Source organism: Arctopsyche grandis, chromosome 5, assembly GCF_051622035.1.
Source record: "Arctopsyche grandis isolate Sample6627 chromosome 5, ASM5162203v2, whole genome shotgun sequence".
Classification (NCBI taxonomy): domain Eukaryota; kingdom Metazoa; phylum Arthropoda; class Insecta; order Trichoptera; family Hydropsychidae; genus Arctopsyche; species Arctopsyche grandis.
This window is the reverse complement of record NC_135359.1, coordinates 22,562,491-22,586,997: the sequence shown is the minus strand read 5'-3', so window position 1 is coordinate 22,586,997 and position 24,507 is coordinate 22,562,491. Positions and strand designations below refer to the sequence as shown.

The 24,507-nt window shown below is 31.9% G+C and overlaps 2 protein-coding genes across 2 annotated transcripts in view; one reads left to right on the top strand and one right to left on the bottom strand.

The window, feature by feature from the left end:
• Window positions 1-5,568, bottom strand: part of DAT (Sodium-dependent dopamine transporter) — a 16,712-nt gene extending 11,144 nt beyond the window's left edge. The window contains 3 exon segments of the mRNA XM_077430836.1: window positions 1,417-1,519; window positions 1,693-1,702; window positions 5,549-5,568. Of these exon segments, the coding sequence (XP_077286962.1) occupies window positions 1,417-1,519; window positions 1,693-1,702; window positions 5,549-5,568 (133 nt within the window).
• Window positions 3,880-24,507, top strand: LOC143911792 (uncharacterized). Its single transcript, XM_077430835.1, has 9 exons — window positions 3,880-4,090; window positions 18,163-18,739; window positions 22,391-22,566; window positions 22,665-22,764; window positions 22,843-23,008; window positions 23,147-23,475; window positions 23,547-23,718; window positions 23,852-23,981; window positions 24,060-24,507. The coding sequence occupies exons 2-9, from the start codon at window positions 18,281-18,283 to the stop codon at window positions 24,400-24,402; spliced, it is 1,875 nt and encodes a 624-aa protein (XP_077286961.1). The 5' UTR covers window positions 3,880-4,090; window positions 18,163-18,280; the 3' UTR covers window positions 24,403-24,507.

Below are 24,507 nucleotides of genomic sequence, written 5' to 3'. Positions count from 1 at the left end.
TAATGAGGTGTCTTGTGGTGTTTGAGGTGGGGGCTCTGTGTCGGGGGCAGAGGCGCCTACGGCGACTCATTTCCTCTGGGGGCTCCTTTTGCACCGCAGATGGGCGCTCGAGTGGAAATCTGATTTGGTCCATCCCAGCCTCATATTTTAGTAAAGTCCAATTTCCTAATGTCTTTCATATGTCAACGATGGCAAAACGCTTGCAGTTTGCGTATGCGTGTTTAAGAAACTTTTTCAATCGAAAATTTCAACTTAAAGATATGTATGTATGTATTATATTTGAAAGTGGCGGAAATCCAATTTTCAGTTCTAAAAACACTATTTCCGTTTGAATTAATTCACAAATTTTTATTTTAATTCGATACGTCCAGATTCTCGGAAAAGCAGATTAAACCTACTGACAGGCCATCAGTATTTTTAAATATTGTTAACCGCAAAACATTATAATTAATGTTTCACGAAATATTTCCCGAAATGGAGAAAAGTGGACTTTCAAATATAACGGCTCATATATGAAACGTATGTATGTTTGTTTTTAAAAGCGTTATAAAGTTTTTATTTACAGTAAAAAAATATCTATTTTCATACAGAAGCATTATGTATTTTCACAAATTCTTATTTAATTTTTCTGAACTTTTTAACATAATTTTTATGTTGGCAAATTGAACTGAATGTAGTTATTTTTATTATAGATAGTTCAAGATTTAAAACGCTATCGATGTAACTTATGTAATTAAGCTACATTGGCACCAACTCCACTAAAATTTTGAACAAACGTTTTTTTTTCAATATACACGTATGTATGTAATATAAATTTATATTTTACCATGATGTCAACACCTATAGTATAATATTAAATTTGGGCATATGTACATATATAAATTTATAGATAATAACTTTGAAATCATATTCAAATAATGATGACAAATAGTAGGTAGGATGGTTTTGCCAATTTGTTAAAGATATATTGGCGATCTCGCATGGGAAACGATCGACTTGGAGTCACAAATATCCAAGTCTAAGTATCAGTATTGCAGATACACTCTGAGCAAGTTCTCTTCAATCGAGGTCACTGTGGTGGAAACTATGTAATTAAGTATGCCATACCGTGCAACTTTGTCGGCCGACTAATTGCGCGACACGAAAAAATGTATGGAAATGTGTGCGACAAACAAGTTGATGGGTGTGGCATGTCCCATCTACCTGCATGCATTGGTCTGGTCGCCCTTAACCAAATCGCACGGTGCGGCCCGGCCCATACTGAAATCTTACAACACCATGACGCCTAAAGCCAATTCTATTATTACTACATTTATCTGCCCCCAAAGCATATTCCACTGTTAGTATCGCATCAGTATGAATAAAAAGGTGTATTTTAGAAAATAACATATGTAAATACAATGAATTAAGACTTACCCCCGCCATTTTTGTAACAAAGATACGGAAAGCGCCAGACATTAGCCAAATCCACCGCAAACCCAATGACAGAGAGCAGGAAGTCGACCTTCTTGCCCCAGGTCTCACGCTGAATAGCGGCAGGTACCGCTGATTTTTCACGTGCCATCTCACTAAGGCCAGCCGCACCTGTAATAATTGGAGTCATGTTAATCGAGTGCGTTTTCACACGGTGACCGATCCGGCGCGGATACAATTCGCGCCTTGCATCATCTTGTGCGTGACGACTTTATCAACGTGATAAGTGCTTCCTTTTATAATCATCGACCCACTCATAAACGTGGGTGGTATACACGTTATGACCGCTTTTAGCTGAAGTTGGATTCCGACGGATCCTCGTATGTGCGTGATTGATATCAAGTGGCCCTTCAGTTCTGTCCGGCCCTTCAGCGCGAATGTGCGAATTGTGTGGGAATTCGCATTGTAAAATTAGCGTAGCATCTGACTAATATTATCTAATTAATAAAAAAATCGTTAAATAAATTATTTACTCGTTGTTTTCGAGTGTGAATGGCCGATATATATTGAATGTTTTATCGTATGATAAAGTTGACGTCGATGCGTTGTTTTATTTTGATGTAGATGATATTGTAGGAAAACAACTTAAAATCAAGTTTGATACATTAAGCGTTACGTTATTCCCATAAGCAATATACAATACCAGTCCAAATAAAAATAAAGTATATAATAAAGTGGTGATGTTTTCCTCGTTTGTTGGTGAATTTTAACGTGTCATGTAAATACATATATAATATTATATGTACTTCGATTAATGGAGGAAATTCTTGAAATATATACATATATGTTTTTTTTTTATTTTACTGTAATTAATTGATTGTGCGTCAATTGGAAACCCAATTCAGAATTAAGTTTTCCTTTAAATGTATAAAAAGTTTTGTTTAATGGACTTAATAGACAATTTTGCAAAAAGTCTTCTTCCCACTTTCAAATCACATCAGATATTTTTTAAAAACACCCGTTGAATATCTAATTTTAATCACAGTTTTAAATCTATAACTTTAAACGCAAAGTAACGATGTTATTTCAGATTGTATTAAGTAAAATGTACCAAAAAAAATTAAAAGCTATTACGCAAAAATACATACTTAATTCAAATATATTACAAATATTCTCACATTAGATGTTTATTGCTTTAATTAATGTATTGGAAACGAATAGGTTCGTCGTGCCTATACCAACATTCAAAATTGATGTGTTTTTTTGAAAGTTACATAGAAGTCTGTCGAACATTTAATAATTTTCAGTGTTTTAATAAAATATATTAAATAAAATCGTTGTTAAATATGTTGCGAATAAAATAACGGAAATAAAAACTAAGACTGAACAAACTCATAATGAAAAAAATATGCATTAATTAAAAATTTCAGAAATAAGAAAATCCAAAGAAAAAATTATGCTTAAAATTATCTACATATATTATTTTTGATAAATCATCCAATCACAGATTACCTCAACACAAACTGCTTTACATACATTGATCGCCAACTTTAAAGAGTCTTTGGTTTAAATATTATGTTTAAAATGATTATGAACATTTAAAAGCTTTGTAAATAGGTTAATTAGCTTTTTTCCAATTATGGATTACACTAAAATTTAAAATAAAACAATCCTATAAATACTGATATTTTTTTTGTAAAATACAAAATGATCACTAGATTGTTTACTTCCATAATAAAACTAAGATGTATTGTAAAGATAATTTATAAACAATAAAAAGCATTCCAAAATCAAAAAAAAAACATCCAAATTTTCAAAAAAAAAAAAAAATAGCTAATCTACATTTTAAACTATCCAATCTTGTGCTTCAAAAAAAAACTTCGAATATCATTCATCAACTTTGTTAGAAGCATTCACTTCATTGTAATATTCATACTCAACGAGATATCTTTTCATACTAGGGGTTTCAAATCCGAATATTCTTTATCCGAATACTTTTTATACGAACTTTTTTTTCATTACAAGGCTCTTCTATATTTCGCTCATTGATCTGACAACATATTTATATTGAATCCTACATTCTTCCGAACGTTTTGAAACTTTGCCAATTTGCACGGTTTGGTCAACGATAGATATTCAAATCAATTCCGCCAATAAGATAATCGTAAAAGACACGTTTATTCTATTACAGTACAGAATATTTACATAGTTAGTTTTATTTGTTGTTCCAAATTATGATTCTCTTAAAATTTGAATAATATCTTGACCTTCTTCAAACTAAAAATAAATAATTTGAAGCTATTATTCGATATTAGAATATTTGGAACCCCTATTTCATACATATATGTTTGCTCCGTCCTCTCTAAAAAGTTACAAATTTACAACCATATATTATTTCATAAAGAAAACGAATCAGCCTTCATATATATTATATATACGAATAATCATCTGACCCCGATAAACTCTAGAGAAAAATTGAAGTTGCCTTCATTCAGATCAACAAAACGTCTCCACCAGAAACAGTTCGACGACAGACATGTTTCAACCGCACCGAACCGGTAATGAGTCGCCAGAGTGATTCAATTAAAAATCCACTCCCAGAATATAATAATCACGAATGTACATGTGTTTGTGGACAAGAGCCCGTGTTCCAGCATCAATTCCCCGTATAAGTAAGGTAAATGGATTGACGCCACTCAACATATCCACTCGACTCGCCTCTCCATTACCCGCTCCCATTTTACCTCACACTCGACTTCATAAACCTACATATGTACATACGTTTTGACTCGACCGATTCTTTCGAGCCTTCATTTGAAGGTCCCGGTTTTAGTTCGCCGTATTGTTATTGTAATATTCGAGAGTTGAAATCGCCCATCGTCTTTTGTGTTTGTTCAGGCTGCGTGGATATCGTGCTTGCATCGAAAAGGGGATGTTATTTCGCGGATTTCCTATTTGCGCTGGGGTGTAAGTTCAGGATATTGTCTCTGGTATTTTTTTACGGCTTCAGTCTAAACATTTGTGTAGTGAATAATTAAAATTTACATATCAACTCGTAACCATCGATTCTAATAATATTTTTTATTTATTAATAATGATTGGAATGGTGCAATCCCTGTCGTATATGTACGTGTGTAAATAAATCATGTGTCATAAATAAATCGCTTGTAATAATAAGTAGTATTGCTTGGTCTGGATTTTATGTTTATCGGTCAGTACTTGAAATGATCAATTGGTTTGTAATTTGCCATTGCGCAATTACGCATAATGAAATATTTTTTCAAGCCGAAATATACTTTAAGGATTTTTTATCGTTAGGTATATGTACATATGTAGAATGAAGAATTTGTACATAGAATGGACATTTTGATGATTTCAATAAAAAATAACTGACTACTTAATATCTGAAAAAAAAATACGAATAGATAGAAATAATTAACAAATGAATTTTTTTACTATTATAATATTTATTTTTTCTTAAATAATTCAATAACACTCATTTGTTTTTTAGTTCTAAATTAATTTTTTAAACTCTCTTAGATTGAATTTCCATGCGTTGGTTAATATATTCGAACATTTATGATTATGCTTTGTGTATAACGCGTAGTTTTTCTTTTACGTGTATTTTTTAGCAACATTGTGCTAAAAGGAACCAGCCCGAATGACTAATATGTCTATGAATCTGCTTTGTACAATGTGAAATAAAATTTTCAAAATTTGATAATAGTTAGCAATACGTACTAAATTTTGTAACGATCACTGAAAACTTTGTATTTAGAATTATACAATTTTCGTTGCGTATTTTCGAATACTACATATATTGAATTAAAAATGTACATACATATCTTCCATGGTGCCATTACGGGCTTTGCCCCAAGGCGACACCTATGGCCAAATTTGTACATATGTATTTAATAAAAAATTATAACATTATTATTATAATTTGAAATTATATTCGAATAATAAAATTAACAAATAATATTGCCAATATGTTTGGAACCATTTCTACAATGAGATCAGATAAATTGGTAAACTCTGATAGGAAACGATCGATCTGGAGTCACATAAATCCAAGGTCTGGCCGGCAACATCGGGCCAGGGATTTAACCCACTGAGCTATGTTGCTGTTTCATACATATGTGTAATAGACAACATTTAATAGAATATAATATAACGAAAATAGAACAAACCATGAAAAAGAAAAGCCTTGTTTTCCACCTTACACGTCTGGCGCTTTTGTTGGTTCTTGGAATTAAAAAGATGATTGTAATATTAAAATTTGTTATATAATTCAAATAATATTTCAATACTATTTTGATTGCTTTGAAAAATATATTCGATGTATTCTAATTAGACAAAATATTGTAAAATTATAAAACGGTTTCAATGAAACGGACATGAAATTTATTTGATTTTTTTTATAAATATACAAATTCTGGAAAAAAAAACATAAATAGGCACATACAAAGTCTTTAATGAATTTTCAACTATAAAAAATATTTTTAGCATGCAATCTTGTTAGAATCCAACTAGTTGAGAAAAATTTAATAGAGTGCCAGTTTTAAAATAAAGTAACTACTTATTCATCACAACAAATTTTATTTATGCATGAATTACTTTTTTAACCCTTTGAGTGCTGACGTATTTTCTGTTGAAAGCCCGCCACTCTGAAAATTTCGACAAAATTACCAACTAGAATTATTTAGAAATCCAATAGAAATTGTAGCTAATCCAAACAAACTCTTGATAACTACTGCCGAGAATTTCGAGTTTTGTAAAGGTGTGTTTAGACTAATATATCTTGCAACAATATAAAATAAACAAAAGATGGAACTAATTTTTCCAAAACTAGTTCCATCTTCTTTATTGTTGTTAAAATTCAATGCTCACAATCTAAATGCCAAGCCACAATCTAAAACACTCAACAGTTAGGGATTTCTGGATCGGGATATTCTGCTATGGTTATAAATTCAGAAATTCTGGTGGAAACCATTCTTAATAAACGTTGACAAATGAATGACACGGATATCACGACCCATGTTCGATGCATTTTTTTCAATACTACCTGGAAAGGCTTCGTGGGTAGTATTCTTCTTTACTTTATACATTTATTTATTTAAGTTTGGACCGTTGTAGCATTACAGGAATTCCTAATGCGCCACAATGGTCAAAAATATAACAGAAAAGACAAGAAACAAAATAATAAATTAGACATAACATACATGTAAACGTTTTTCAGACCCACGGACTTGTTGGCAAAACGCCGATTGGTGTCGGTTAGCATTCAAAGGGTTAATGAATAAAAAATATTTTTAACATGCACTCTCATTAGAATCCAATCAGTTGAGAAAAATTTAATAGAGAGAGAGTTTTAAAATGAAATTATTCTACTTATTCATTACAAAAATTTTTACTTATGCATCTATTACTTTTTTAAATTGTAAAAATCATTTAAAAAGTCATGGATTTAATTTTAGAATATAAAATTGTTTACGAAGACTATTTGTCTTCTAGTTGGACTTCAATCTGATTCTGATCATAAGCTAAATATTTACTTAGAAATATTTTTCCAAGGACATACCTGTAGTGAGGGTGTTGGTGCGGCGTCATGATGACCCCGGAGCCCGCAGCGGCCGCCCGCCGCGCCCCGAGTGACAGAAGGGCTTTTAGCCTGGACTCTGGAAGACTCTGGACCGCCCTGTCTTCCTTTTATAGCACGCCCCTGGGCGGAGCTAAAACTCAATCACGCCCACGCCTTAATATGCAGCAGTTATTTGCAACATCCGTAGTTTTTCACATTATACGTATCTGATGCGAACTTCCATGATGATCAGATCTAATGACTTTTCAACAGATGCTCATCTTCAAAACCATACCTATGTATGATGTACTCTGCAATGCAAATGTGAAAATCAATTTATTTTCCCTAAACCATAAAAAAAACTCAAAATTTAACATGTCATTAAATAAAGTCGAACTTTATCATACATCTTTATTTGGAAGCTAATAGATAGTGCACTTTGATAAATAAGTACCTATTCGATTTTTAAATTAACCCGTAGATTGAAATGAGTTGAAAGCTACTGGTTACAGAAGAATGAAAATACATATACAATTTTCTTCTCAAAATTGAATTTAAAAATAATTCAATATAGTTTTCATCTCTATTTATTATATACTAAATAGTTGTTTTTCCCGGCTTCGCTCAGTATCTATGTATGTACATATATAAAAATGAATGTCTGTCTGTCTGTGTGTCTCGAATAGGCTCCTAAACCACTGAACGGATTACGATGGAACTTTCAGGATTTATTGTATGCATGTCTGGGAAGATTACTGTGAAAAAAAATCACCCAAAAACGAAAACGGGAAAAACAGGAACGAGTGGCATTGCAACGCTATAATTTCAAATATTTTCGCGTCGCGAGCAACGTGTTCGCTGCCTGCGTTTTTCCGACAAATGGAGAATCTAATAGTAAATATTTATTTGTTTTTTTATTAAATTTATTTGAATCGAAAAAAATATAATATTCAACCAATTTAATTGTCGTCATAGAAACATTTTATTTTGTTTACGAAATTCCCAACCAAATATATAAACTTACGAAGTCTCTTTCGAAATTATATATTAGATGCAATTATATATTTGAAATTATATATTATATATTACGAAATTATATATTACTTATGTACAAACATGTATATGTAAAGGGCAATTTGTGATTATGAACTCTATAGCTCGAGCACGTTTTAATTAATTTTAATATGATTTTTATGGTTTAAAAAGCTATACATACATACATATATGTATATGTACATATTTTATCGTGATACGTATTGGTGGTATTTCATTTGTAAGTATAATATTAAATATTTAAAGAAGTTTTGAGATTCAATATATTTCCTTTCCTCGACCTAATGCAATATCTATGCATCGATTTCTTCACAAATGTTGATTCATAAAATACGATTCAGTATTATTCTTGTCGGTAGCAATCAAATCAAATTTGGAAACCGTTGTTAACAGAGCCACTTTAAGTACAATGAGATAATTATAATAAGATTATCTGCAATTAATATTCAAACATTTATATAATTATTATACAATTGGCTTACTTAAATAAATATATATTATATCACAAAATTTGAAAAAAATGGTGAAAACATAAACTACCAAGTGAAATAACTCTGAATAACTGCATAGTCTTGAATGGACAATGGTGATGGAAAAATAAATTTTAAAGAAAGCGTTTTGATATTTAAAGTAGTATTTATTAAAATTATAACTTTTGTTTTAAAATACAAAAATACATTATTTTTTTTCAATGAGATTTGTGAACCAGATGATGATATTTTTGTTCGACTCTATGTTTTTGGTTTACATTCATTAGTATCCACGAGTACTATTTTTTTTCGTGTTGAGGTTCATAACTGCACTGATTCCACATTCTACTAAATAGGAAGACGGGAAAGCAATTAACAGCTTCTGTACAGTGACCAGAATTTGTGGTATCCTTGTTCAAACATTGGTTTCAGCTCCTCATTTTTAGATAATTCAATAAATTGCTTCTGTATTAGTAAGGATTCATCCCAGTCCAACAACCAATCTGAAATAACCAAGTGAAGAATGTTTTCAAATCTGTGGCTGAAATCAGAATGCCGTTAAGTTTTGACAATAAGCAAGCAAATCTTCATCTCGTTTTTGCGATTTTGAAAGATTTGGAAACTTTCAAAAAAGGAACATTCTCCTCTCCCCAAGTTTTGGTTGTATAGAAAAATTTTTTGTAACATCGCATATATTATACTCTTAGTTTTAATTAAATTTAATTGATTACCTTGTAGCTTAATTTTTTTAGCAAATGAGTCAGGCATGTAAGCTAGGTCATTATTTGAATTAATTAAATTGTGCCGCAAATCATTTTCTTTACTTTCTAGGAATTCCATGGCGCGATCAAAGGGCGCATAAAATCGATCCAAACATGCACGGATTTCGTTGTTAAACAGTAAACGATAGTCTTATTTAACAACGAAAGTCTTCAAAGGTTATAGTCTTCATCATTTTAGTCAACGCACCGCCAAATTATTATTAATTTTCCATATTCCTCAGCGGTCACAAGGATTCCAGGGGATCCGTAGGAACCAATAGTTTAAACTATACCCAAACAATTTCTCAGCCCATATCAAACGAAAAATTGTATAATATGTATGTATATACATATGTGCAACATTTGAGCCGTTATATTTGAAAGTGACAAAAAAGTGCACTTTTCTATTATATTTAATTAATAGTAAAACATTATATTTAATATTTCACAAAACATTAAATATAATGTTTTACGTTTAACAATATTTAAAAATACTGGTGGGCTGTAATACGTTTAATCTGCTTTTCCGAGATTCTGGACATATCGAATTAAAATATGTAAGTGATAACAGTTTGTGAATTAAGTCAAACAGAAATAGTGTTTTTGGAACTGAAAATTGACTTCCGCCGCTTTCAAATATAATGGGTCATAATATGTAGATTTGTATAATATTTGCTTTGTTTTCAACGAAAAAGCTTTCCTGAGCAAACTTTTCATGATCTGGAGTAATAGACACACCGAATAAAATAAGAATTTAACTTATAATTTCGGAATTGTGAAAGTATTTGTGTAAATTCGATCGATCAATCGTATTTAAGGGCTTAGACGGGTATTTCAATTTATTATTGTTAAATACAAAAATATGTTAATGAATAGATTAAGATCAACTTATTTTTACAAACCTCTTTTATGTTTCTTATATCGTGGTGTATTTATTACCAGATATAATGATCTGTATGTACATCTCAAACTCAATATTAAATTATCCTCTTTAGACAAAAAATTCGTCTTTTTCTTTTTGGAGAACTCTTTGCTCAACTGGGTGACGAGTTGGTTGGAAAAAAATAAAGCTCGACGAGTTTGAAGTTGAATCATAACCAGTCATGGAGAATAGCATCGATTGAGCTGTCAACTCATAGTGGAACCATACTAAAATTTAATTTAAAAATATTTCTTTTCCTTATAATAATTACTTAGTAAAATACATTTTTTATAGTATAGAATGGTAAAATATTATATAAAAATAAATATTATCAAAATTTAAATTTTGAACAATTTTCACTGGTGCAATTTTCGACTATGAAAAAATGAATTCGTTAGTTGAAATTTCATATCAAATAATAAAAAAAAAAACTTAAATTAAAATATTACTAATTCTTTCGTATTTTTTCATTTTGATTTTCCTTTAGTAATTGTATTAAATCTGATCTCGTTTTTCCGGTCTCTTCCCTTCGGTATGCGTCAGATTTACAAAATCTTTCACTTTCTTTTCGTTAACAATAATATTTGAAGATTGAAAAATTAATTATTTTAATTATCAATTTGAATGTTAGCTGCTTATGTATGTACATACAAATGTATGTTTATCAACAATATATAGGTGAAGATTAAGGGCTTGAGTCACTACCACTAGATCGTCAATTATTTAATACCAAAGTCGTAATTCGTAGACGAAAGCATATTAATTACCACGCTTGTTTTATTCTGTTGTTGTTTTTCCATGTTTGCAGAGTGTACAATGAGTTAATTTAACTGTATCGTTATTCTATTTTTTCTCATATAAAGTTTTTGCTTAATCTTACTATAAAAGTATTTTTTTTTGGAATTATATGGCAGTATTCGTATGTACTTTGTACATATAACGTAACTGCGGAAAGTAAGGCCTAGAAAAGGGAGATTTGAAATAAAATGAAAAATACTACAGATAATCTACTATTTTTATTACTACTTAGTTTTACATTATCATAGGCACCAGTTCAAAAACTAAAATGAAATTTCTCCCATAAATAAAAACAAAATCAAATCTCTTTAAAAACAGAAATAATAGTCGTTATTATACTATGGCAGGGTAATAAGTAAAGGCCGGATAACCAAGGTGCCGTCTTGAAGAAAACGGACCCAGAGGGTGCTGTGTATTGTTCATTGCATTGTTATAGGTTCGCCGAACGTTTTTTTTTTTTGGTCTCTAGCTTTGTAAATAGAACTAAACCGCCCCGATTCCTAGAATAAGCACTGTGACTATCCGGTGTCTAGTAATAAGGCATATGGACTCACACTTCATAAGCTTATCAAATAATAACTAGATTTGTAGTTTGAGATCATACTTCAAGCACTGTATATACTGCAATATATGTACATATGTACATATACTGTAAGGTAAGAACATAATAATTAAAAAATTACATATTTGTCGATCCTATCAACCACCAGAACACTCAAAGACAATAAATCACCAGGTGATTCATTTTTTTTATTAAGTACTTTTATCGAAATAATTTTTCGTGATTGGTATTCCTCTATAATTGATGGCTTTTCGATTTTTCTGTGTTTTTTCTGTCGTTTTCATTAAATCATTAAACCCTGCCTTAGTTAGATTCTTGTCTGAATTTTGGGTCAAAAATGTTAAAATGATTTTGCTTAGATATCCATATTATCTTCGTATTCCATTACAGCAAGAAGGAATATAATTTTGAAAGTGATAGGAACATTAAACAGAACAATAAAAATATATAAATGTTGAGGAAGGTAATAAGGCCTACGGCACATTGTAATAGGCCTCAATACCCACTTGCTTCTATTTTTAAAATAGAATCGAAAATAAAAAGTAAAATCTTAAACAATATACAATACCTTCATTATTTTTGAAGTTAATGAAGTCATACATACATTTATGTGAAAATTTCAACATCTTCATTCCACCAAAGTCAACAGCAAATATTGTCATTGGATAAATGCTAGCATTCAAAACATTTAAGATAAAAAAAGCTTGATTTGACATTCTTAATTTGCTTTCTTTCAAAATTATACATATAAATAAAAATAAAAATGACACAATCGGGATTAGAACAAAACAATGATATTTTTCCCCAAATGTATGTACATATCTATAAAGCCTCCCCGATAGCAAAGCCAGAGAACAAATAATTAAATGCTAAATTACCTGCTTCAACTGCAGGCGAAACATAACACATAACTAACCATAAATAATTATTTACGTTTGTGGTTAAGCTCAGGCAGATAAAAAGTAGACTTTGATGTGCGTAGATAAAGTAGAACAAAAGTGTGGCTAATAAATTATTTTTGCAAAATTACAGTGTACAGAAAATGTTATTAATGATTTTTATGAACTATGTATTTTCAAAATTGATGAATATATAAATAATATACATATGTTTGTACGTTACTACAAATTTAAATTTACGAAAGCAAATTTAAGATAACTCAAAACTCTTTTTCCTCTCAAAATTTATCAATCATTCATGACGCACTGATGATGTCAATGCATTCAGGGCAAAAACAATACATAAAAATACAAGATATTATTATAATTTTTTTATCACTTGTGTGAAGTATCATTGTGAGCATTATTGCACTTGTTTAGGATTGCAGACAATCTGCTGTTGTTTATGTCACGGTATAATACTTAAATGGATAACACTTATTACGTCGCAGTTCAGAAATACTTCATGGAAGAATATATTAACTACACCCAATTTATACTTGCATATAGTGCAGTTGCAGCTAATCTAGTAATGATGCTTACTTACTGATGATTGCACACAAATGGCGAGTGTCGGAATTGTGATGATCTTTTTCATTTCATCGCGATCAACACTTGTGACGTACGCATATATACATACATATGTACATATGCACTCTGCATTAAAACCTAAACAAGACCTAATCAATTCGAAGTAAACTTAACTGAAGATCTCATAAATAAATTATATTTACAAAGGAAGCAATAAAGCTTTATTATTAACCGGTGCATGCACATATTTATTTGGTATATAATTTGTTGATTATGTTACATACATATGTATTTAATATATATATACGTTAATATATATGCTCAGCTCATAAATATCATTCTAGTCGATGCCGGCGGGAACACATTGTATTATTGTATTTACGATGGAATAAAAATAATCGGAATAATTTCATTATTTACTTTAGATTAGGGACATATATTTTAACTATTTATTTAATGTGAATATAAATAATAACACAGATAAGTATGTACAGTGATCGATTTTTTGTATAATATTACGTTATCTCAAAGTTATATATATACAAATGCATAAGTGTATAAAAACCGAATAGCTTGTGAACATGAATTATTTTAAAATGTGTTAATGAAATCATATTGGCTTCGTTATCATTCCGAAATATGTATATACATTGTATATAAATATATTATACGATGTATATACAAATTTCGATTAAGTATCCATTTCATACATACATATATGACAAAATACTTTCAAAAAACCTTATTGTAGTTTTTTAATTGATAAGATTAATTAAAATGGTAAAATTTTCCTTGTGATTTAGATACTAATGGTTGTTTTGTAAAACATTTTATTATAATTGGTTCCATGTCAATGACACTGAAGAACTTTCTCGTATAATATTCAAATTCAACCATTGAAGGGGTTATATGCAGTGGTGTAGTCGGGCCAGGTCGCCGCCCTGGGACTTTGATTGATATAAACATTGTTTTTCGAGTACAATTAAAAAATATTTTGACTAAAATTTCACATAAAATTCTGTATTCCATATATTGTGAGCAGACTCTCGTTCTAACACTCGATGACCACAGTTGAATAGTAATCTGAGCACATTCAAAACTTAAAAGACGTTTAATGAAATTTATTGGCTTTTTTATCTAAAACCACCCAAAACTTTGAAAGAAAACATTCTTTGAACTATTGACCATACGCACTGGGGGATGGATAAAATGAGTGAACTAAGCTTAAATGAATAGTCATCACTAAATTCACATGTTAAAATTTGATAGTTTTTTGATATATGATTTGATATATATAATACATACATGGTTTTAGCATTGCTAAAAGGAAATGTTGCTGTTGACTCACAAACACGGGTTTTGCAAAATCAAAGATTTTGAAGAGGATGCATTATGGAAGTTTTTATTAAATATAAGAAAATACATCATAATTTCAACAAGTATTTTTGTTAATTATTATTTGATTTTTTTTTATAAATATTTGAACTACCAATATTAGGATACACCTTTTTTTTAGCAATGAAAAAAGCGGGGGTAAAAATTAAGCACCGACCTGGTTCTTTTTTATTTAGCACTACACCACTGGTTTTATGCACTTACATATTACATGTACTCCATATTTTCCGGACTAATTATGTAAAGGGAGCACGAACAATCCGAACTAACATATTACTTTTCATTTCGTTTTAAAATAAGACATCATATTTATGTACATATATGTACTTCAGATATATCATATACGCTTTGCAGACAATTAGTTTAAACCAGTGATTCCCAAACTGAGCGCAACCAACTCCTGGGGGCGTTGGAGCAATCTAGAGGGGTGGTCCACATTTGGGAAAGGCTGGAATGTTCCGGAAGGGGAAGGGGAAGGGGCACACAGAACAAACACCTGATTTCTTTGAATAAATTATTTTATTGAACTTTTAATAAGGAAATTAATGAAAAAGCTTGTGATGTTAGTAATTTAGTTAGTTTGCTCTACTTTGCATTGACATTTTTGAGCCATTTTAACAAGGCCCGACTTTTTCATATCGTCAAATAGGATGCATTTAGTCATAAAAACTTAATTAGAACCTGATCCCAAAAGAAAAATAACAATAATATATATTTTTTATTATCTTGCTTTTATAATTCTCACTACTTATATAAATTCATTATTAAAAATGACATAATATCAAAAACTGGAAAAATCCGCTGAATTTTCTTTATATTTCGATAAGGCAAATCAATGAACGAATGAATTTTTCATGTTCGTGATTTTTGCTGGTATAAAGTAGAACTTAACAAACAAAAATCATAAACTAAAAACGTAACTATTTTTAACTTGTCTACTTTTAAACTACTATTAAAATAAAACTACTTTAAATAATGCAATAAATATGGCAATAAAATATTATTATAATACGTATTCTTTTTATTTAATTTCATTCCTTTGATATACATATACATAACACATTCACGATGTGGTTCTTGAGCGGTTTGAAAAAACCGCAATATTATTTATAAGTTGAATATAATTTATTTCAATTCAACCAATTTCCTGGGTAATAAATTTATATATTTTTAGAAGGTACATACATACATGTATGTATGTAATATGTCTTGCAGATAATTATTGTTCTCCATCTAGTTTTACGTGGCAAATTTAATGTTCTATATATTATACATATGTATGCATATATGTAGGTAAGTAAGGGTGTGCGATAAAAATAGATATTTCTGGTAATTGGATTATTAGTCACATTGCGATGGTCACAAAGACAATTTTTGGTATGAAAACCGCGAAATCGGAATATTTGGCACTCGAGTTTTCGTTAGTATGATAGTTATCGTCAGTATGATGGACTTTTCGGCTGCCAGATGTTCCGTTATAGAAATTTTAGTGACTTTTGGGGGAGCGCTTTGTGACCAATGATCACCGAATCATATCTACGGCGATCATATTTTTTTGGATAAAATAGAGGACATAAGGAATCATTTTATTAATTAAAAAATGCTTTAAACGTTTATAACATTTATTATAAAATATTAGAATTACAGATTTTGAATTTTAAACGAATCATATTTATTACACATTATTGAAATTTAAATGACATTCATTTTGATATTTCACAAAACTGAACTTTTTTAATCACACAATGTATACAGCTCATTTCAAAATCGCATTTGGTATAAATGTAAGCTTGTAGTGTGTCTATTTTTGATTGGGTTTTTTCATTGGTCCTCAATAATGAAAATATTCGTTCAATGGGGGGCATTAGATCAAGGGAAATATGAAAGAAAATTCAACGATTTTTAAAATGTTTTTGAAAAGAACTTTTTTATTTGAGAAATATTTAACAATTTCACCCCACCTATGTTATGTTGGCAGGGCTTATTAGTTGGTCGCCATTCTTCGAACTTTTCATTTCTGACATAAATGACACAAGAAATTTCGTCGAATAATTTGCCGTAAAATATGTACATATATTTAAGGACCAGTGATTATAAATATACAAAAAGCTTTCCTCGATCTTCGCCCAGAAAGATTTCTCATAATAGAACGCATTAAAATATTTCCATTTCCACGAAATATTTGTCCCAATTATTTAAATAATCAATACAGGCTTGATAAAATTTATGGCGCTCTACTCTTCCACAAAACCGATTTCTCGAGAGAATTGCAATAGCGATGAGTCGAACCATTTAACATTTCAGTAGCAGAAAACAAAACCGATATTTTTAGGGTTCGCCGGTAGGTTCGTCCTACCTGCGAAACCTACCGGCAAAAGGATAAAGGTTAAAACGGCAATATTAGAAAATAAATAAATCAGACATAGACATAAATAAAGGACGTGTGATCAGCGTAGGTATGTATATCACTAGCAATACAGATCGTGATTCTAGTATGTTAATATTATTTCAAGAACACAATATTGAAGGTATGGTTCGAAATTAACAATATTACTGATGTCAGAATGCAGTTTAAGTTTTTAAAGGATACTTGTGTTTTATTCGTTTGAGTCTTGATAATGGATAATAGAAGAAAAGCCACTATAACATATTAGTGGCCTGTGTGCACATAATTGTGCACTCGGTAAAATATTGAAATTCGGATCAACGTAATTAATAATTTAAAATTTAATTAACTTTTTTGAAAAAAAAATCGTATTTTTAATTTATTATTTTGTTTTTGTCGGCCGATCTTGTGAACGAGGTGATATGCCGCGTCTCTTTCCACGATATACGATTCCAAGGGGAGAAAGAGAGACGGAGCATGGTGAGTGAATACTTCGCAAGTACTCACCAAGCTCCGTCTCTTTCCACGATATACGATTTTAAGGGGAGAACGAGAGATGGAGCATGGTGTTAACAGCGAGTACTTCGTACACATGCACGCATGCACGCATTATATAATGATTATATACGATACTCGCGATTGCGTTGAAAAGTAAACGTCACAGAAGGCTTTGAGTTAAAAAAAATAGATTTTACAACGAAACCAATATACGCATTTCAATATCACGCAAAAATATCCTTTGAAGCATGCAAGAAATACTATTGGTTGATGACTTAATGATTTTATAATAGTAATTTAATAATTAAAATCATTTTAAAGACTTATGCTCAATTGACGTTGATTCAAAGTTGCTACGCTGGAATTCTGATATAAAGCAGAGCGTATCATATTCTAGAACGTCATGAATTATAATTCAAAACCATGTTTAACTATCTAATATTCACGTTCACGAATAATAATTGATGTTAAAATTAATATTAAAATAAATGTCATTGTGTTACTTTTTAATTTTTACTGTATTTTATTCAATTATATTGTGCAGCATGTGCTAATAAAAATGAGGGGCGTAAAGTCTAGGCTTTGCCCGGGGATGCTGAAAGCCCCCGGGTGGCCTTGATCCCAATATAAATTGGCGATCAATACATATACTTGAAACGCAATAGTTCACCAAGCGATTGATAGAATGTTAATAGCTTGCTAATCAGTCCGTAATTATTAGCAAAGTATTAGTAAATGTTACGGATATTTATTTAATCACTAAAGAGTGCCAAATTCCATCTAGAACGAATTAAAGTCAGACATGGTCAAAATTATCGATTTTATGTTGTAATAAGTGCGCTGTCTGTTTGCAGTGGCAGTACTGGTCGTGAGCCAGGCGGAGTCGGACGTCACTTGCCGCTCGCCGTTCTGCGACTTGGGATGCTGTCTTCCTGCATTCAAACAGCAAATTAATCATCACGATGGTCTCCTATGATCATCCTCACGGCTGAGGCTACAATTTTGTGTGCGTTCGCCTCTCCAACCGTCGACATGTATTTCAAACCCCGCTTACTATTCATCACCACAGCCATACTGCACCTGCTGTCAAGCAGCGCGGGCAATGTCAACGTCAACGTCAACGCCAATGCCAATGCCAACGCCAACGCCAACGCCAACGTTCCCGATTACTCCTGTCAGCTGGAAGGGAGGTCCATATGCATTCCCTCTGACCTTGACGGCGATTGCAACTTTTCCCAAGGGGGCACCCGGCTCGACGTCAGCCCCAGGAGTGAAGACCCTGACGGGGTCTACGAATTATCTCTCACCATTCTCGAAGGCGGCTGCCTCTACGACATGTACACCGTAGCTGTGCATCTGATAAACGACGAAGAGGACGAGCAACTCATGCATACATACCACATCCCGTCGAAAATTCAAAAATGCTCACAGGTATATATTCTCTATATAATATATAAATCAAATCGATAAGATTCAAATAAGGTCGCTTTGTTCAAATTTCATACTGCGACATATGTATTTTCAAAATTTCATTTCACAATTCAAACTTTTATTCGAAGCATTTGAGCGAACGAGCGTCACTTATAAACAAACAAAAAAGTGCCTCTTCGCCATATTGATCGAAGATTTTTGATTAATATGTTGTTCTAGTTGTAGCATATGGATGTGAAACTTAGCCCTGCGCTACAAACGATTACAAACCAAACGGGCGCATGCTCATTTCATACCTTTGTCTCGGCCTTTGCCATTTTAAACTTGCCAGAAAGATCCATCTCAATTTCAACCCTTTGCCCTTGGGCAATAAATATAGTGAACAAGCCCTGTACGCGGCACCTTTTTCGCGAATTTGGCAATCGAGTATTCGACCTTGAATACAGATTTTAATATTTACTCAAGTAACCAGATATGTTAATTAACACAAAGTATTATTTTAAACAATAAAATACATAATATATCTCGTAGTTTTGGCTTAATTGTTGAATAATCATTCTTCATAGAATCGAGACGTATCGTCGCCATTGTTCAACAGACGTGACGTCACATAAACGAGGTTTCAGTATGGTGCCACAAAAAACTAATTTTGACTAGTATATATTCATTTTAAGCAAATTGAATAGATGGCATTCAACTCTCAGTAATATATTCAACCAATTTTGAACCTTGAAACAGTTGAAATAGGCGCATATAAGGCTCAAAATCCCGTGCAAAGTTCAGAAATTCTATGGAAGACAGCCGCGCTACAGACTTGTCGCCCAAAGCTTCCATAGAAGACGGCCGCGGGCAAACGGTTAAGAATTGCCAATCATCAATGTACATCGAAATGTCATCTGCGCAACCCCATGAATATCTCGTCTTTCGTACATGCTGAAATTCAAACAGTTAAAATGCAATCGAAATGAGCATGCAGCCGGGTGGTTTGCAATCATTTGCAGCAAACCCGAAACCGAAAAGGCATTGCGCAACAGAATGTTGGGCGTTGGACTTTATGTAATATTCTGTTAATGCGTTCAAAGTATGGAACACTGTATACAGGGCCGCACCTAGAAGTTTGGCCGCCTGTGTGCAAACTTAAATTGGCCGCTCTTTATTTTTATCAGCATTTCTATATAAATCATATTAACCACTTCGTCGCCATAAGCGCACCGGTGCGCGCTCCTTCGTGTTTAAGGCAATGACTCAAAATTAATTTTGGTTTCTTCACAGTGACATCTAAAAATATCCTGTGATACGAATGAAATTGAAAAAAAGTCAATATTTTTCGTTAGTTTGTGTAATATCCAAGAGTGGGGCCCCGCCGGGGGCATAGCCCCCATGGGGTTCCGCCGAGGGGGCTCCTGTCAGGGGGGCGCAGCCCCCAGGGGGCTTCGCTGAAGGGGGCGCAACCCCTATGGGGCCCCTGTCGGGGGCGCCGCTCCTAATACAATAAATAAATATAATTTTATATATATTTTTTTTTATTTGTTAAATTTTTTTTTTATTTATTTTATTTTATTTTTTTTTTTATACACCCCGGGCCAAGCCGGGTAATAAAGCTAGTATATATATATATAAAACACTAATGTTTGGTGTATGTGCCAGTGTTTGGTTGGGTCCGTCGTAGGTTGGGTGGGAACAACACGTTCGATTTATTTATTTTTTTGCGCAGGGGGCGCAGCCTGATGGGGCCCCGCTGGAAGCGCAGACCCCATGGGCTCCCGTTGAAGGAGCCACAGGGGGCACAGTTCGTTCGTCAATTTCGTAATTCGGGCATCAATTTCTTTCCGAAACCAGTCATCTCAATTTCTTTAACTTTATTTTTATTCGTGTTTCAATTCCTTTTCGAAACCAACCGTTGAAATCAACGGGTACAACACCAGTTATATAGCCAGCAGCATAGCTCGGACGTTAAGCTTCTGCTTACCGTCAAAAGGGTGCCGGGTTCTATCCCTGAATGAAAATGAATTTTTCAGAGTATGCTGTTGGTCAGACCTGGATTTGTGACTCCAGGTTGATCGTTTCCTATCAGAGTTTGCCAATTTTCTCTGATTTCATTGTTGAAACGGTTCCCGGAAAAAAAAAATTGGCTAAAAATCCTTCCTACCTACTATGTCACCACTATTTGAAAAATTTGATTGATGTACAATAAAAATTTATGTACAATTCATAGATGTCTCGTTAATTTGCGAGTTTTTTCAGTGTCTCGCAATTCAACGACTTATAATAAAATTGCTGTATTTGTATTTGTAATTGGCCAGGAAGGCGCATTGGGATTTACCTGTAAGGCCTTCCTGGTATATATATGTAAAAAATAAAATAAAAATAATAAAAAAATATATACAAAAACGGCCGCGATGTATGTATGTATGGGCGAGTGCGAGGACAAGTATGGAGATTTCAAAAAAACAACTTTTAGAATACCAGGAGTATACGTTATGCATAGGGATGTGACGTGATGACAGATCGTGTCGAGAATATGAGGAGAAGCGGGAACCTGCGCGTCTGACATGTGCTCCTGATATTGAGCATCTGACTTGGAACGGGTGACGTCAGCGTCAGATGCGCTGCGCGGAAGCATACACACATCTGCCAAGACACACACACATTCATTAGTCATTTCGACGTGGGCGAATGGGTAGCGTTTAATAAGCGCTCAAGTTTTTAAGATTAATATGCGCGCGCGCCTATAAATTACTATATTTATACATTTATTTTAATTTGTATATTAATTCCTTTAGAAATCCACTCGTTCAAATCAACAGGCACAACACTAGTGACATAGATAAAAACACACAGTCTCAGATCAACGTACATTGGGCAGGTCCGCCCCGTCCTTATGTATGTGCAATACACACAGGCAGACATTGGCAAACCTAGGATTGGTCTATCCCCAAGAAAATCCCTCGTCATATAAAATTTTTACCAGATGTGAAACAACACATTTCTGATCATTGTTGAGGCACAGCTGGCCTTATATACCTGTTTAACGTTATTCAAATAATTTCAATTATCTGCTATGGGAAAAAATGGTATTTTGTAATGGGAATAGGAAAGACGAAAAAAACATGAGCCCTACTTGTTTGTTATTAGTTCAATATTCACATAAGTAAATAAATAAATGCGAAATAGAAGTCGAGATATTTAATGACTCAGAATCGGGCCAAAAAACTGTAACACATGACTCTGTACGCTAATAAAACACTATCGCAAATGTACGTTTGAAACGCACTACGAAACTCAAAGATAAGTGTTAAAAAATAACTTGATCATTTGCACAAGCTAAGTAGAAATTTTCCATTATAAAAAATGTGTCAGTGAACCAGAAGGATTTTTTTTTTGTTTTTAAGTTGATGAATGTTTTATATAAGACGAATATTGTATTTTCATTCATTTCCGGTTTTGGTTTGCAAAATATATAAAATTTTTGAACGACATGTTATTGGTGTTGAATTTTGAAATTAAATTAAATGAACATTGCTATTTTTACAAGGTTTTTTTATAGTTTATGTATCCTCTTTGACATATTCAAATAATGTTCACATTGTCATCAATCAAATATTCAGTTATAAATGTATCATATTAACACATCAATTTATTGTATTGCAGATTCGTCTTGAATTTTGTGTTAAGTATTGGTTCAGTGGAACTTATTATTTCTTATTCACACCGAGGAATGGAACTAATTCTTATCAGTCCGTGGAATACAAATATCAGCTGAAGAATCATTATGCAGCTGAAAATTTTTCAACACAGGCCCCAGCTATTGTGACTACAAACACGGAGTGAGTAAAACACAGACTATAGACAAATAAGTTATCTTGAATGTTATGTTATATAATATTTCATTTTAAATAATTTTTATTATGTCAATCTTGAACAGATGTTTTTTGATGATTGAATGGAAGTTTAATTCATTTCTAAATTTAAACGATGATAATATACATTATGAAGTTATGATAAAAGAGGCAAAGGGGAACAAGGTATGAATATTACAAGGCTGTTTTAGGTTAATGCAGTTGTTGAATGACAATATTATTTAAATTCTTCTCTGTTTACAGCGTGCAATGGTCGTAACGTCGAATTGCACTCAACTTGGATTGAAATTTAGATGTATACTATATGATTTGCCTTCTGGGTTTTACAAAACATCTTTTGATTTGAAAGATAGCTGGAGGTGTGATAATCATAATATATACGGAACTTGCAGTTGGAATAATACAATTGGTATACAATATATAAATATATATATATATATATATATATATATATATATATATATATATATATATATATATATATTATTTAAATGTAATGTGTTAAATTTAATTTTCTGGTGATTAATTTTGTTCTTATTTAATTTAGAGAGACATATTTCGCCCAACGTTTCCAGTCTCAAGTCTCTGGCTCCATTATATGCATCCAATTGGATTATTATATCGGTGACGTTTTTTATAATATTTGGTGTTTGCGCTACTTCTCTTGTTGGATGGATCTTTTTTAAGAAAAAGAAGTTGAAAAAAAAGGAAACTCAACAAACTTATGATAACGAATTGTGTGAAGGATCCGAGTGTCACGCTAGGCAAGATGAAAAAGTTAAAGCCATTTATTTAGTGTACGCTGCAGATTGCCACCTATTCATGAATGTAATGATGAATCTAAGAGTTCTCTTAGCAAGACTGACAAAATGCAAGGTATATTTAAATTCGAAAAACAAAACACCATTTTAAAGAATTGTTATTATAAATATTTTCTTAAATTTCAGGTTTATGACATATTTGATGATGACATATTTAATGAAGTTGCCTTAAATCCGAATGAGTGGGTGCAAACGCATATTCAAGACCCAAATATTAAGATTGTTTTAGTGGCTACCGATTGTGCAAACCACTTATATCAAAGTCTTATGAAATTACATTCCAACCCAGGCAAAAGTGGTTTGTATTTTATAATACATATTTTTTACAATTGTAAATTTTATTCTTTGATTTTCAAAAGAATCACGTTTTTCGAAAAATGTTTCAAGTTTTATGTAAAAACATTTTATAATTCAATCAATTTACCTTACAGGAAACGACCAATCTTGCCATCTTAATATTTTTAGAAGTCCAAGTTATTTCGATAATATTGTGTTGTATTCATTGAAATTGATTTCATTTGATGTCAGCCCTACTCCATATCATAAATTTTTTGTCATAAGGTTTTATCACATTAATTTATCTTGATATTATTCAAAATATCAATGGCTATTACTTATGTCTATATGTATATATTTCAGGTTTCCGAAATTTAACAAAGAGGATGATTATATGTGTCACGTGAACCCATTTAAGCGGTTTGACATGCCAGAAAATTTGGAAACACTTGCTGAAAATATATTACATCAATCTGAACCTACTGAAAATACTGACTGGGATGGTGAATCTGTACAAAAATATGGTGCGTTGTATAGGAAGCCTGAGGTAAATATGGAAACATTCCTCAGTGCGGTCGAGGAGCTTAATGAATTTTTCAAGGAAAATCCCAACTATTTGTTGGAAGAAGTTTTAAATTATGAAAAAGATAAGTTATTTGACTATAATAGGCTAAAATCTACCAAGTCACGTCATGATACCCTATAAATTATTTAATCCAAATATAATACGCATCAATAAATGTCTCAAAATATTCAATTATATATGTACGTAAAAAATTGTAACTATTTGTAATCAATATTTTATTGTTCA

Coding starts and splice junctions, on each gene's coding strand:
- LOC143911792 (XM_077430835.1), top strand. CDS start 18,281: ATGATCATCCTCACGGCTGAGGCTACAATTTTGTGTGCGTTCGCCTCT. Junction 18,740..22,390: donor AAATTCAAAAATGCTCACAG/GTATATATTCTC, acceptor ATTGTATTGCAG/ATTCGTCTTGAATTTTGTGT. Junction 23,476..23,546: donor CAAGACTGACAAAATGCAAG/GTATATTTAAAT, acceptor CTTAAATTTCAG/GTTTATGACATATTTGATGA.